Here is a 13,461-nt window from a genome sequence, read left to right on the forward strand (position 1 = left end):
TAATATCCCACATCATCCCGTCACAGCCCCTGGACTACTACCCCTAATATCCCACATCATCCCATCACAGCCGCCAGACTACTACCCCTAATATCCCACATCTTCCCGTCAGCCAGAGCCATCAGACTACTACCCCTAATATCCCACATCATCCCATCAGCCAGAGACACCGGACTACTACCCCTAATATCCCACATCATCCCGTCACAGCCCCTGGACTACTACCCCTAATATCCCACATCATCCCGTCACAGCCGCCAGACTACTACCCCTAATATCCCACATCTTCCCGTCAGCCAGAGCCATCAGACTACTACCCCTAATATCCCACATCATCCCATCAGCCAGAGACACCGGACTACTACCCCTAATATCCCACATCATCCCATCAGCCAGAGACACCGGACTACTACCCCTAATATCCCACATCATCCCGTCAGCCAGATCTACTGGACTACTACCCCTAATATCCCACATCATCCCATCAGCCAGAGCCACCAGACTACTGCCACTAATATCCCACATCATCCCATCAGCCAGAGGCACCAGACTACTACCCCTAATATCCCACATCATCCCGTCAGCCAGAGCCACCGGACTACTACCACTAATATCCCGCATCATCCCATCAGCCAGAGCCACCAGACTACTACCACTAATATCCCACATCATCCCATCAGCCAGAGGCACCGGACTACTACCCCTAATATCCCACATCATCCCATCAGCCAGAGCCACCAGACTACTGCCACTAATATCCCACATCATCCCATCAGCCAGAGGCACCAGACTACTACCCCTAATATCCCACATCATCCCGTCAGCCAGAGCCACCGGACTACTACCACTAATATCCCGCATCATCCCATCAGCCAGAGCCACCAGACTACTGCCACTAATATCCCACATCATCCCATCAGCCAGAGGAACCGGACTACTACCCCTAATATCCCACATCATCCCATCAGCCAGAGCCACCAGACTACTACCCCTAATATCCCACATCATCCCATCAGCCAGAGACACCGGACTACTACCCCTAATATCCCACATCATCCCGTCAGCCAGAGGCACCAGACTACTACCCCTAATATCCCACATCATCCCGTCAGCCAGAGCCACCAGACTACTACCCCTAATATCCCACATCATCCCATCAGCCAGAGCCACCAGACTACTGCCACTAATATCCCACATCATCCCGTCGGCCAGAGACACCGGACTACTACCCCTAATATCCCACATCGTCCCGTCAGCCAGAGCCACCGGACTACTACCCCTAATATCCCACATCATCCCATCAGCCAGAGCCACCAGACTACTACCCCTAATATCCCACATCATCCCGTCGGCCAGACACCGGACTACTACCCCTAATATCCCACATCGTCCCGTCAGCCAGAGCCACCGTACAACTACCCCTAATATCCCACATCATCCCGTCAGCCAGAGACACCGGACTACTACCCCTAATATCCCACATCGTCCCGTCAGCCAGAGACACCGGACTACTACCCCTAATATCCCACATCGTCCCGTCGGCCAGAGACACCGGACTACTACCCCTCATATCCCACATCATCCCATCAGCCTGGGGTCAGAACCAGACCGCTGAGTGGATTTGCCCTGACTTCCATACCAATGATCCCTTTAATAGAAGCCTGGGGTGAGAATCAGAGCGCTGAGGTATTTACTCTAACTTCCATACCGGAGATCCCTTTAACCCCTTAGCGACAGAGCCAAATTTTTTAAATCTGACCAGTGTCACTTTATGTGGTAATAACTCTGGAACGCTTCAACAACTTCCAGTGATTTAGAGAATGTTTTTTCGTGACACATTGTACTTTATGATAATCGTAAATTTAGGTCAATGTGTTTTGTTTTTATTTATAAAAAATATCAGAAAGTTGAGAAAAATGTTAAAAAATTAGCAATTTTCAAACTTTAAATGATTATCCCTTTAATCCAGATAGTTATACCACACAAAAACATTCATAAATAACATATTCCACATGCCTGCTTTAGATCAGCACCATTTGTAAAATGTTCTTTTATTTTATTAGCATTTTAGGAGGTTTAAAAATGTAGCAGTAATTTTTCATTTTATCAAGGAAATGTACAAAATTTATTTTTTAGGGACATATTCAGGTTTGAAGTGCTTTTGGGGGTCATATATTGGAAAACCCCCAAAAGTTATACCATTTTAAAAACAGCACCCTCTGACGCTAACTTCTGAACAGGTTACAACAGCCGTCAGACTCTAAGGCCGCTATTTGGTCGTGAATTGCCATGGCAAACATCAGGACCACACAATCATGATCTCAGGGTGTGGATAGGGATAAAGAGGAAGCCCTTTGGACGGTGCAAACACTGATCGTGGCTGATGCAGCAAGTTGTCAGCTATAGTGGACAGCCGACAGCTACTGGATTGTCACCTGTATGGGGAGGCTATTCTCTTATATCTCACGTCAGTTAAAAGACATATTGGCGGTCATTAAGGGGTTAAGACAGGCCTGGGGTCAGTAGCAAAGCGCAGAGTGGATTTGCCCTCACTTCCATACCGGGGAACCCTTTAACAGGGGCCTTGGGTCAGAACCAGAGCACTGAGTGGATTTGCCACAAATTCCATACCGGGGATCCCTTTAAGAGAGGCCTGGTATCAGAACCAGAGCACTGAGTGCATTTGCCCGGACTTGCATACCAATGATCCCTTTAATAGAACCCTGGGGTCAGAATCAGAGCGCTGAGGGATTTGCCCTAACTTCCATACAGGAGATCCCGTTAAGATAGCCTGGGGTCATTAACAGAGCATTTGAAGGCAATTGCCCTGACTTCCATAACGGGGATCCCTTTAAGAGAGGCCTGGAGTCAGAACCAAAGCACTGGATGGATTTACCCTGACTTCTATACCGGAGATCCCTTAAGAAAGGCCTGGGGGTCAGTACCAAAGCACAGAGTGGATTTGCCCTAACTTCCATACCAATGATCCCTTTAAGAGACCCTGGGGTCAGAACCACAGCACTGGATGGATTTGCTCTGACTTCCATACCAATGATCCCATTAAGCGGGAAGATGTGCCTATTGGATGGAGGATGTGTGATGTGTAAATGGGAACGGGAGGGGGGATTCATTTCTGTCATGTGCTCTCTGCTCCTTTTGGGGGGGCAGACAATGGCTGGGAGCTTATGTTCCCGGGGATGCTAGATTTCTCCCACCATGTCAGTGTCTGCTGAGGTGTTGTCAAGTGGGAAAACTTGCTCATAGCAACCAATCACGGCTCAGCTTCTTCTAACCAGCTCTGGTGAAATGAGAGATGCTTAGTGATTGGTTGCAAGGAAAACTGTTGCTAAGAGCAACCAATCACAGCTCAGCTTCTTTTGAACAGCTCTGGTAAAATGAAAGATGCTTCGTGATTGGTTGGTAATACACACACACACACATACATACATTTTATGTGAAGACAGATCTTTCCCATTAGTTAGATAGGAGTTGACAATTGGTGCTCATAAAGTTCTATGGAGAGGGGAGGAGCTATGGGAGATTGAGACTCCTGGTATAAATACTGCTGTTTAACTTAATGTGGCGCTCGCTATTTTTCTTTTGTTCCCACGCCTCTCCATTTCTGAGGTATGGCTCCTTCTTGCATATATATATATATATATATATATATATATATATATATATATACAGTGGGGAAACAAAGTATTTAGTCAGTCCGCAATAGTGCAAGTTCCACCACTTAAAAAGATGAGAGGCGTCTGTAATTTACATCATAGGTAGACCTCAACTATGGGAGACAAACTGAGAAAAAAAAATCCAGAAAATCACATTGTCTGTTTTTTTTCATTTTATTTGCATATTATGGTGTAAAATAAGTATTTGGTCAGAAACAAGCAATCAAGATTTCTGCCTCTCACAGACCTGTAACTTCTTCTTTAAGAGTCTCCTCTTTCCTCCACTCATTACCTGTAGTAATGGCACCTGTTTAAACTTGTTATCAGTATAAAAAGACAACTGTGCACACCCTCAAACAGTCTGACTCCAAACTCCACTATGGTGAAGACCAAAGAGCTGTCAAAGGACACCAGAAACAAAATTGTAGCCCTGCACCAGGCTGGGAAGACTGAATCTGCAATAGCCAACCAGCTTGGAGTGAAGAAATCAACTGTGGGAGCAATAATTAGAAAATGGAAGACATACAAGACCACTGATAATCTCCCTCGATCTGGTGCTCCACGCAAAATCCCACCCCGTGGGGTCAGAATGATCACAAGAACGGTGAGCAAAAATCCCAGAACCACGCGGGGGGACCTAGTGAATGAACTGCAGAGAGCTGGGACCAATGTAACAAGGCCTACCATAAGTAACACACTACGCCACCATGGACTCAGATCCTGCAGTGCCAGACGTGTCCCACTGCTTAAGCCTGTACATGTCCAGGCCCGTCTGAAGTTTGCTAGAGAGCATTTGGATGATCCAGAGGAGTTTTGGGAGAATGTCCTATGGTCTGATGAAACCAAACTGGAACTGTTTGGTAGAAACACAACTTGTCGTGTTTGGAGGAAAAAGAATACTGAGTTGCATCCATCAAACACCATACCTACTGTAAAGCATGGTGGTGGAAACATCATGCTTTGGGGCTGTTTCTCTGCAAAGGGGCCAGGACGACTGATCCGGGTACATGAAAGAATGAATGGGGCCATGTATCGTGAGATTTTGAGTGCAAACCTCCTTCCATCAGCAAGGGCATTGAATATGAAACGTGGCTGGGTCTTTCAACATGACAATGATCCAAAGCACACCGCCAGGGCAACGAAGGAGTGGCTTCATAAGAAGCATTTCAAGGTCCTGGAGTGACCTAGCCAGTCTCCAGATCTCAACCCTATAGAAAACCTTTGGAGGGAGTTGAAAGTCCGTGTTGCCAAGCGAAAAGCCAAAAACATCACTGCTCTAGAGGAGATCTGCATGGAGGAATGGGCCAACATACCAACAACAGTGTGTGGCAACCTTGTGAAGACTTACAGAAAACGTTTGACCTCTGTCATTGCCAACAAAGGATATATCACAAAGTATTGAGATGAAATTTTGTTTCTGACCAAATACTTATTTTCCACCATAATATGCAAATAAAATGAAAAAAAAACAGACAATGTGATTTTCTGGATTTTTTTTTCTCAGTTTGTCTCCCATAGTTGAGGTCTACCTATGATGTAAATTACAGACGCCTCTCATCTTTTTAAGTGGTGGAACTTGCACTATTGCTGACTGACTAAATACTTTTTTGCCCCACTGTATATATATATATATATATATATATATAGTATTTTTAGCCAAGCAGGTGTGGTCCTCAAGAAATTTCCCACAGAGAAGAGGTGAGAACAACGCCAACTTGGAGCATATCTCAAGGACGGAGAAGAGCAGGAACAAAATAAAAACTACACCGGATTCAGGAGCACAGCGGCGCTTAGACTTTGAAGAAAAATCAATTATTTATGGAGAGTGACAGATTCTTTTTAAAGGGGTGGCTTACTTAATTTTAACAAATAAATTTTAGGGCATATGTATAAGTATTGCAGGTTCTCCTCCTTTTTGAAGCGCAACCTGCTTGTTAATGCAGTCTGCAAAAAAGACTGCTCATGTGAAAGCTGAGAGACAGGTCTGGTCACATTCTCTTCTATTAATGACCATTCCGAGAACAGAAGAACAAATTAGTGCAGAAGGAGAACCTGTAATATGTATATTACTAAGTGCCACAAAATCATGTCCCCAACACATTTGTCGAAAGTGGACAAACCGTTTAAAGAAGCCTAGTCATCTGGTCAAAAGTTTCCATTTTTATGTCTTATTTTATTTCCACTGCTCCTGTGTGTATTCAGTTTTTTGCTTTTTTTTTATAATCTGCCATACGATTACAGAGATATGGGCTTTTTGTTTTACTGCTGCTTTTTATGATCTTTACAAAGGGGGTGGTGCTCGCAGGGTAATAATGCAGAGCAGCCTAAAGACACGCCCCAGAGGATCTTGTGAGCGATGCCCCAGAGGAGCCTGTGAACCACACCCCTTTGATAAAGACCATAAACAGCAGCGCTAATTAAAAAGGCCCCTATCTCTGGAACCGTATGGCAGATTTTATCAAAACAAAAAAAAATAAAAACAGAAAACTCAGGAGAGCAGCTGGAATAAAATTGGATAAAAAAATGGCCAATTTTATCCAGGTGACAAGTTGTCTTTAAGTCACCATAGACTAGAAACTTTGTACAATACCAGCGACTTTAGGTAACTGGAGACTGTATATGTATGCACTATGCAACATTGGGTCGCCATTGAGTTCGGATAAGTGTCAATTACTAAGAACAGTCCCAAAGTATTAAGTAAAGGTTTAGGGTATGACCATTATTACGTCCATGCATCATACTAACTAACCTCATTGTTTTCTGTTTGCCAGTTAATCATGTCTGACTTGATATCGAGGTTTCCTAATCCAGCGTATGTCCCAATACTCTGAAACGGAGATCCACCCAACCAGTTCCAGAAGACAATGTCATATCCGGTAGGAGAATCACCATGTATGTCAAAGTTTATTTCATTATCCAGCAACGAAAAGTTCACTTGTCCCAGAGCTTCCGTGATCTAAAGTGAGCAAAAAGATGTGATAAATACCCCTTCAACCAAAAAACCTGTGTTATGCTTTCACCTGACTCCTCTCACCAAGTCTACCACCAACGCAGCTCCCCGCTCCTCAACACTGAGGTCAATGATGAGCGTTGGGCCCCTCACACATGTGCGTGACTGCGTGGTCTGCAGATGTGGCATAAGGAGTCAGGTTAGGGCCAAAGACAGGTGAGTAGAACATGTTTTGCTTTTTTATTTTATCTTCGTGCCCAGTTCTCAAAAGAATCCCACAAAATCTTTGCCAACTTGTTGCCATTTTGCTTGATTTGCGCAAATTGAATCATGAAAATTTCAAATTCATCAGGATCCTAAATTTTGTTTAACATACATAACTAATTCAATTACTTTTGGATCATTCGTATCTAGTAAAGGATGACATATTTTAGATATAGGGAATCATTTTCTTTAGTTAGAAAACCCTTCTAGGCTTTATTCACACGTAGCGTAAACACTGACGATTTCCGCTGCTTTTGTGCAGAAAATCCGCAGATCACAATTCAAGCAAAGTGGAAATGATTTTATGAAAGTTGCTCTCCAAATGGGAATTTTTTTGGTGCATTTTTCTCTATAGGATTTTATTGGGGAGTCTAAAAAGACTAGAAAAAAATTGGATTTTGAAGCACAGAACTCTGCGAAAAATTGCATAAAGATAAACGAAGTGTAAATGTGCACGAAAAACATAAAAAAGGGGGAAAATGTTAAAAAAATGCAGCAAAACCGCAGCAGCAGTGCTGAAGAAGTTTGGGATTTAAATTTTTTTTTTTGTTTTTTTATTTGGCATATTTGATCACATTTGCATGTTACCAATTTTGTATTTCCCTTTTCTTTTGCTTTCATTGTGAAACGATAAGGATGCTCAGAAGACTTGCGGTATGTAACAACACTTGTTCCCAATCATTGGTTCACGTAAACATGCTGCTGATCAGCCGGGCAAAATGCTTGTTGGATGTGTGATGAGATCAATTATTTGGGACATTATCTGATCGCTGTTGGCAGCACATCTTCCCGTGTAAATGGCAGACGTGCTGGAGACAATACTCAAACTGTATGGGAGCAAAACCATTGTCATTGTCCCCATATAGTCGCCATTGTGATAGGGTCTTTAAACAAGTGCTGATCTACCTGTATATAGTCTATCTATGTCTATGCCAATGTTCCTTAAAGGAATTGTTCGGGACTTTAACATTGATGGCCTATCCTTAGGAAAGGTCATGAATGTCTGATGGTGAGGGTTCCAACACCCAGCATCACCGCTGAACAGTTGTTCCTCGTGCTGGTGGCAACCAGATGTGTCCAGCTGCGGAGCTGCACAGCACAATTCCATCAAATGTGTAGTGGCTGCAGCCGGGTACTGCACATCCACCCCCTACTGACTCAACTAGGGAGTAGATTGGAAGTACCTGGCCATGGTCACTATACTGTGCTCTGCAGCTCTGACTGCAGCTAAGCACATCGCAGACACCGGGAGCAGCTGATGCTGCCCATTACCGATCAGATATAGATGACCTATACCAAGGATAGGTCACCAATATAAAAGTCCCTGACAACCCTTTTAAGGCCTCATGCACATGGGTGTATCACAGTTCCAACTTGTACTGAGCCATATTATGACACCCATAGACATACCTAGGACTTTCCCTCTGCATGTAATATCTATCTGCTTCCAAACATAAGTCACAGCATGCTTCTTCTTTGCAGGTTGTATCCCTGAGACATTTTTATACTAAGGGGAGACTATGATATATAGCATCAGAATGAGTACTTTACACAGTGGTGGATAGAGGTGCCAAGAGCCCACCAGTAACCAACTCCAGGGCCCCACTTTTCAGGTACATACAAATGTGACATCATCCTCAATCACAGATTTATATAACAATAAACTGGGTAGATTGGTAAATGAATAAGATGATACCTTTCTCTGTACATAGTGATTCAGTATATTGTGCCAAGCACTGCTCATATAAGAGGGTGGTGGCCCACTCTTGAACATGGGCCCACCAGAGGATTCTTTGGTTCTCGTGTCGGCCAGTCCAAGCCTGAGTCTGTACAGCAGCACGTGGTAATATTGGTGTACTGTCTCCATCTCTGCCTATGACTGTATGTGTATATGCTGTTTTTGTGTTTTATTTAATTGAAAATCATGGGGAAAAAAATCCTCTACAATGAAAAAGTAAAAACAACTTCCAGAGATCTGGTAAAAGTTGCTACCTACTTGCCAGGGGTAGATCTCCTTTTTGTTGCAGGATGTTTCATTACAACCAAGTACATTATGCAGGGCATGTGCCACAGCATACACAGCTGAATAGATGCTGAAGCTGACTCTTTTATCAGAGGCACCCAAAAAGTTACTGAGAGGTGTACTGAGACATTTATCGCAGTCTTGGTTGCATCCTTCATCTAGACTTGAAGATCCTGAACTCCTTCTGTTTTCATAGTATACATTTAGGAGATATTCATCGAAGGCTGGGATCTTGACATATTTTTGAGCAATGCCAAGTACCAACCCTAAATTCTTCATATTCGGCAAATCATAAATTTCCTTAGACAATGACCACGTCTCGGTAGCCAGCCAGATCTTCAAGGGAACATTCAGTTCTGCCGCTTCCTTAAAAAAGTCCAGAGCGACAATGTCAACGGAGAACACCAAGATGACATTGACGTTAGTAAGGATGATATTGGTGATCATACTATGTACAGAATCTTCCCACTCCGTCTCTTTGCCCATGATTTTAATAGGTATGAATCCTATATATGCGATACAAATGTTCGTATCCGATGTGAGTTCTACAAATTGCTGAACTCCTTTCAATCCATATTCGTCCAAACTTCCCAGCACGGCGATCCAGGTCCAATTAAAATAGTTGAGGATGTCTGTGATGGCTTGTTGCTGCACCCTGCTGCTTGGAATAGTCTGGAAGCTGGACGGCAGGCTCAGCTCACCCATCCTCTTACTGGTAGCAAAAACATTGATCTATAAATGTACAAAAATAAATATTTTTACAGAATTAGATCCCAGTTCAGTGTTGTCTTTCCCAGAGACTCTTGGCCAACAGCCTACGGCCTAGAAGCTCTATGGTGATTTACTGTAGTCTCGGAATGTAGATTATTGGAAGTAGCAATGCTAAAAGTTAACATCAAACCAGAAACTCCATTTTCAGATGTGTTTCAGGGTATTTGCAGCTCATTAGTGCAAAACTCAAGAACTGGTTGGCTGGGTGAGTGGACTTTGATAAGAGGGTAAAGTTTCTCCTTGTGGAGATCACCAAGTTGGTGTAAGGACACTTATAGGCTCCCCTAGCAATAAGTACAAAGGAAAAACAGGAGAGAAAAAAAACTAGACTAAAAAAAGACAAACTGTAATAATAAATCGGGCCCAAATAGAATTTTTAATTTTGTACAAAGTTCATGACCCAATTGCACCTTTTTGAAGAATTTGCCGAAAAAACGTTAACAAGTACCACAAGACAAAAAAAAAAGAAAAGTGGCTTCAAAAAAATTCTAGAGGTGCATTGCATGGCCGTTAAGTTTCCTTACGTTTTTTGTTTTTTTTTGTCTTGTGGTACTTGTTGACGTTTTTGTGACAAATTCTTTAAAAAGGCACAAATGGCTCATGAACTTTATACAAAATTAAAAGTTATCTTCTGGGCCCGATTTATAATTGTATTTGTGCTTTTTTAAGTCTAGTTTTTCGTGTTTTTAGTCTGTTTTTCATTTGGACTTTATTTTTTTAATTTGTACCTTTTTAAAGTCTATTTTTTTCTATGTGTTTGCCTTTTTTGTACTTGTGGTTTTGGACAAGGTTTGGGATTTTCAGATGTTTTCAGTGAAATCATCAATTCCATTTTTTTTAAAACGTTGCAACACTTTGCACAATTGTATTCAAACCACCCTCATTGGAGTGACTTTATGTACATTCAGTTTCTTTGCAGAAATGTTGCTACATTTTAGCAGATCATGCACATTTTTGTACTAAATTTGCAAGAAAAAAACAATTGTTAAAGACAAAAATAAAGAGCAGTTTTTATTGTGCTCAAATTTCCCAAACCTGGGTGCAACCACCCAACTCGCAGCGTCCAGAGGTTACAGCATAGTGGATGGGATTTCAAGAAATCCCATGCCCACTATCCGTGCACAGACACCCGCGGCTCACCTGTGGAGACAGACATGTGGCGCGTCTCTCCAGACCGCAGCACGTCAGCAGATGGCAAGATAAGTTTCACACGTCCAATGTATTGGGCCCTGTGATTCCGCACGGTTCAATGATCACATGCGCAATCACCTGCATTCAAAAGCCGGCAGTGTGCTGCATCCAAAGCGCTGCCTAATACTGAACGTGTGGACAAACCCTTAGGCTGGAGTCACACTAACCTGCGCAAAATACGGTCAGTATTTTACATGCGTAATACGGATGACAGACCCCTAAACAGTGCTCCGTATGTCATCCGTAATCAAGGTGTGGTCGCGTATTTTACGCATGTAAGCATCCGTATGTAATCCGTATGGCATCCGTATGGCGAGATTTTCTCGCCGCCTTGCAAAATGGACATATAATGGAGCCCAATGACAGGGTTTATAACAGAAACGAAAGAATAGATATAGACTCATAGAATGCATATATATATACTGTATATATATTTGTATGTATTCTATGTGTATATATCTATTCTTTCTTTCTTTATTAAACCTGTCAGTGTGAGTTTACAGTATAGCGCACTGAATTGCCGGCTTTGCTAAAAGACACCGGGTGCGTATTTCTCGCAGGTCACATGTGTGGTCCGTGTGTAATCCGTATTTTTTGCGCACCCATAGACTTGCATTGGCGTACTATGGGCGTAGTACGCTGACAATCGCAGCATGCTGCGATTGGCACGGACAGTAGAATACGGTTGAGAAATATACGGCTGGTGCGAGGGACCCCATAGGGAATCATTGGTCCGTGTCTAATGCGTGCTTTTAGCGCCTCTCACTCGGCCGTATTCCTCGCCAGTGTGACCCCGGCCTTAAACTCCACAACAGATGAATCAGGCCCTTTATTTTTGTCTTTAACCTTTATTTTTTTATTTATTTATTTTTTTTACAAATGTTCACCTAAAAAAAAGCATATCGCACTAAAAATTTCCCAAAATTTGTACAAAGAATCCGGACTGGAGTATATGTGAGCCAAAAATTTGCAACTTAATGAATCAGCCGAAAACATCTGGAAACTCTAAACCCGCTCACAATGATGAACATACAGTATAAAAACAGGAGAACATATATAAAATAGACTTTGAAAAAGGCGCAAATTAAAAGAAGAATAAGGTATGAATGAAAAACATGTGAAAAAGAGAAAATAAAATAGACAAAAGGTGCAAAGGAAATTAAGAATCAGACCCATTGTGCCTGGATATAAATGTAGGAAATGGAGTTTATGGTTAACCATAGTATGACACTGGTGTCTGATTAGAAGAATTACAAGAAGATGACTCATTCATTGTCGTTGAGACCGCCGAAGACAGCTGAGCACTGTCTTCAGCTTTTACTATCAGTCCTATAGACAATGCAGCAAAAGTGCACATACCACTAATGGGAACACAGGAGCAATGATTTTGTGTTTGTTAATGGGGGTTTCCAGACTTGAGGTTGAAATTTGAGACTCCTCACAGCGTGCAATGTGCGCGCTGTCAGGATTCTCCTATGCTGGCGGGACTCATGACTGCAAGTATGCGACGTGCATACATGCAGTCACTTGCCAACTAGACATGCTCAATACAAGTGAATTGAGTAAGGCCAGACATGACTAGTCGGAATGTGGCCACAAGTATGCAAATCACTTACTTGTGGTCACATGTGCTGGACAACCCCTTTAAGAGCTCCCTCATAGCAATCAAATACTTACATATTGCACTATAAATACTGTATTTGGCAGTTGTGTAATTAGACCTTAAACTAAGCTGCCGGTTTGTTGGGTTACCACTAAAATTGAAAAGATCCTAAAGTCCAGGTCCAATGCAGATTCTGAGCATGGTCATACTATTAAAGTCAATTATAATACATACATTATAGTGTATCCTGCCAATAGTAACAGGAAAGTTATCTTTTTTTCCACTTTATAGCCAGCAGATGGCACTATTTCACTACTGGATTTGAACAATAATGTGGGGTGGCTGAAGGCAAAGTTGTAGGCAACATCTGTAAGATAATCGATAGTAACTCCATATTTATAATCAGATACTTACTTGTGGAAGAAGCAGTAGATTAAAAAGGTCGGCGGTGGTCTCCGCAGCATCAGTATTATCAGGGCCAATCACAGAGATCACATTGGGGATGTAGTCTGTCAAACTTTCTGTAGGGTTAATCACGTAATCCCGTGACATGAAATTCAGAGCCGGCTGGATGTTGTTATACACATAGCAAGTGTCAAAGACATTGTATCCTAGGGTTATGTTGGGAAGAAGTTTCCTACTATTGTTAATTTCCTCCACTGCAAATCTCATGACTTGAAAACATTGATATCCTGCAAAATTGACTTTTAAACTATAGGTGGGAAAATACACATTGTTAGCACCAGATCATAGAACTGAGCATTATAATATACTGTATCAAATTGTATATTTCAAAACAGATGCCCCTCTGACATTTATAATAAAAGTTTTCAAATAAAAAAAAGATTTCATTAACTAAATCTTATACTAATCCTGAACTAATCCTTAAACTACAGAGCTGCACTCACTATTCTGCTGGTCAGTCACTGTGTACATACATTACATTACTGATCATGTACTGATCTTGAGTTACATCCTGTATTAT

At 42.2% G+C, this 13,461-nt stretch overlaps 1 protein-coding gene across 1 annotated transcript in view; it reads right to left on the reverse strand.

Moving 5' to 3' along the window:
- LOC141097937 (taste receptor type 1 member 2-like) overlaps positions 1-13,028 on the reverse strand; it is a 31,329-nt gene extending 18,301 nt beyond the window's left edge. The window contains exons 1-3 of the mRNA XM_073585465.1: positions 12,891-13,028; positions 8,885-9,643; positions 6,424-6,630 (exon numbers count right to left, since the gene is read on the reverse strand). Coding sequence (XP_073441566.1) covers positions 6,424-6,630; positions 8,885-9,643; positions 12,891-13,028 — 1,104 coding nt within the window. The remainder of the gene's footprint in view (positions 1-6,423; positions 6,631-8,884; positions 9,644-12,890) is intronic.
- Between the last annotated feature and the right edge of the window lie 433 nt (positions 13,029-13,461).

The sequence above is a fragment of the Dendrobates tinctorius genome, unplaced genomic scaffold (assembly GCF_039654945.1).
Source record: "Dendrobates tinctorius isolate UK_male_01 unplaced genomic scaffold, ASM3965494v1 ptg000086l, whole genome shotgun sequence".
NCBI lineage: Eukaryota > Metazoa > Chordata > Amphibia > Anura > Dendrobatidae > Dendrobates > Dendrobates tinctorius.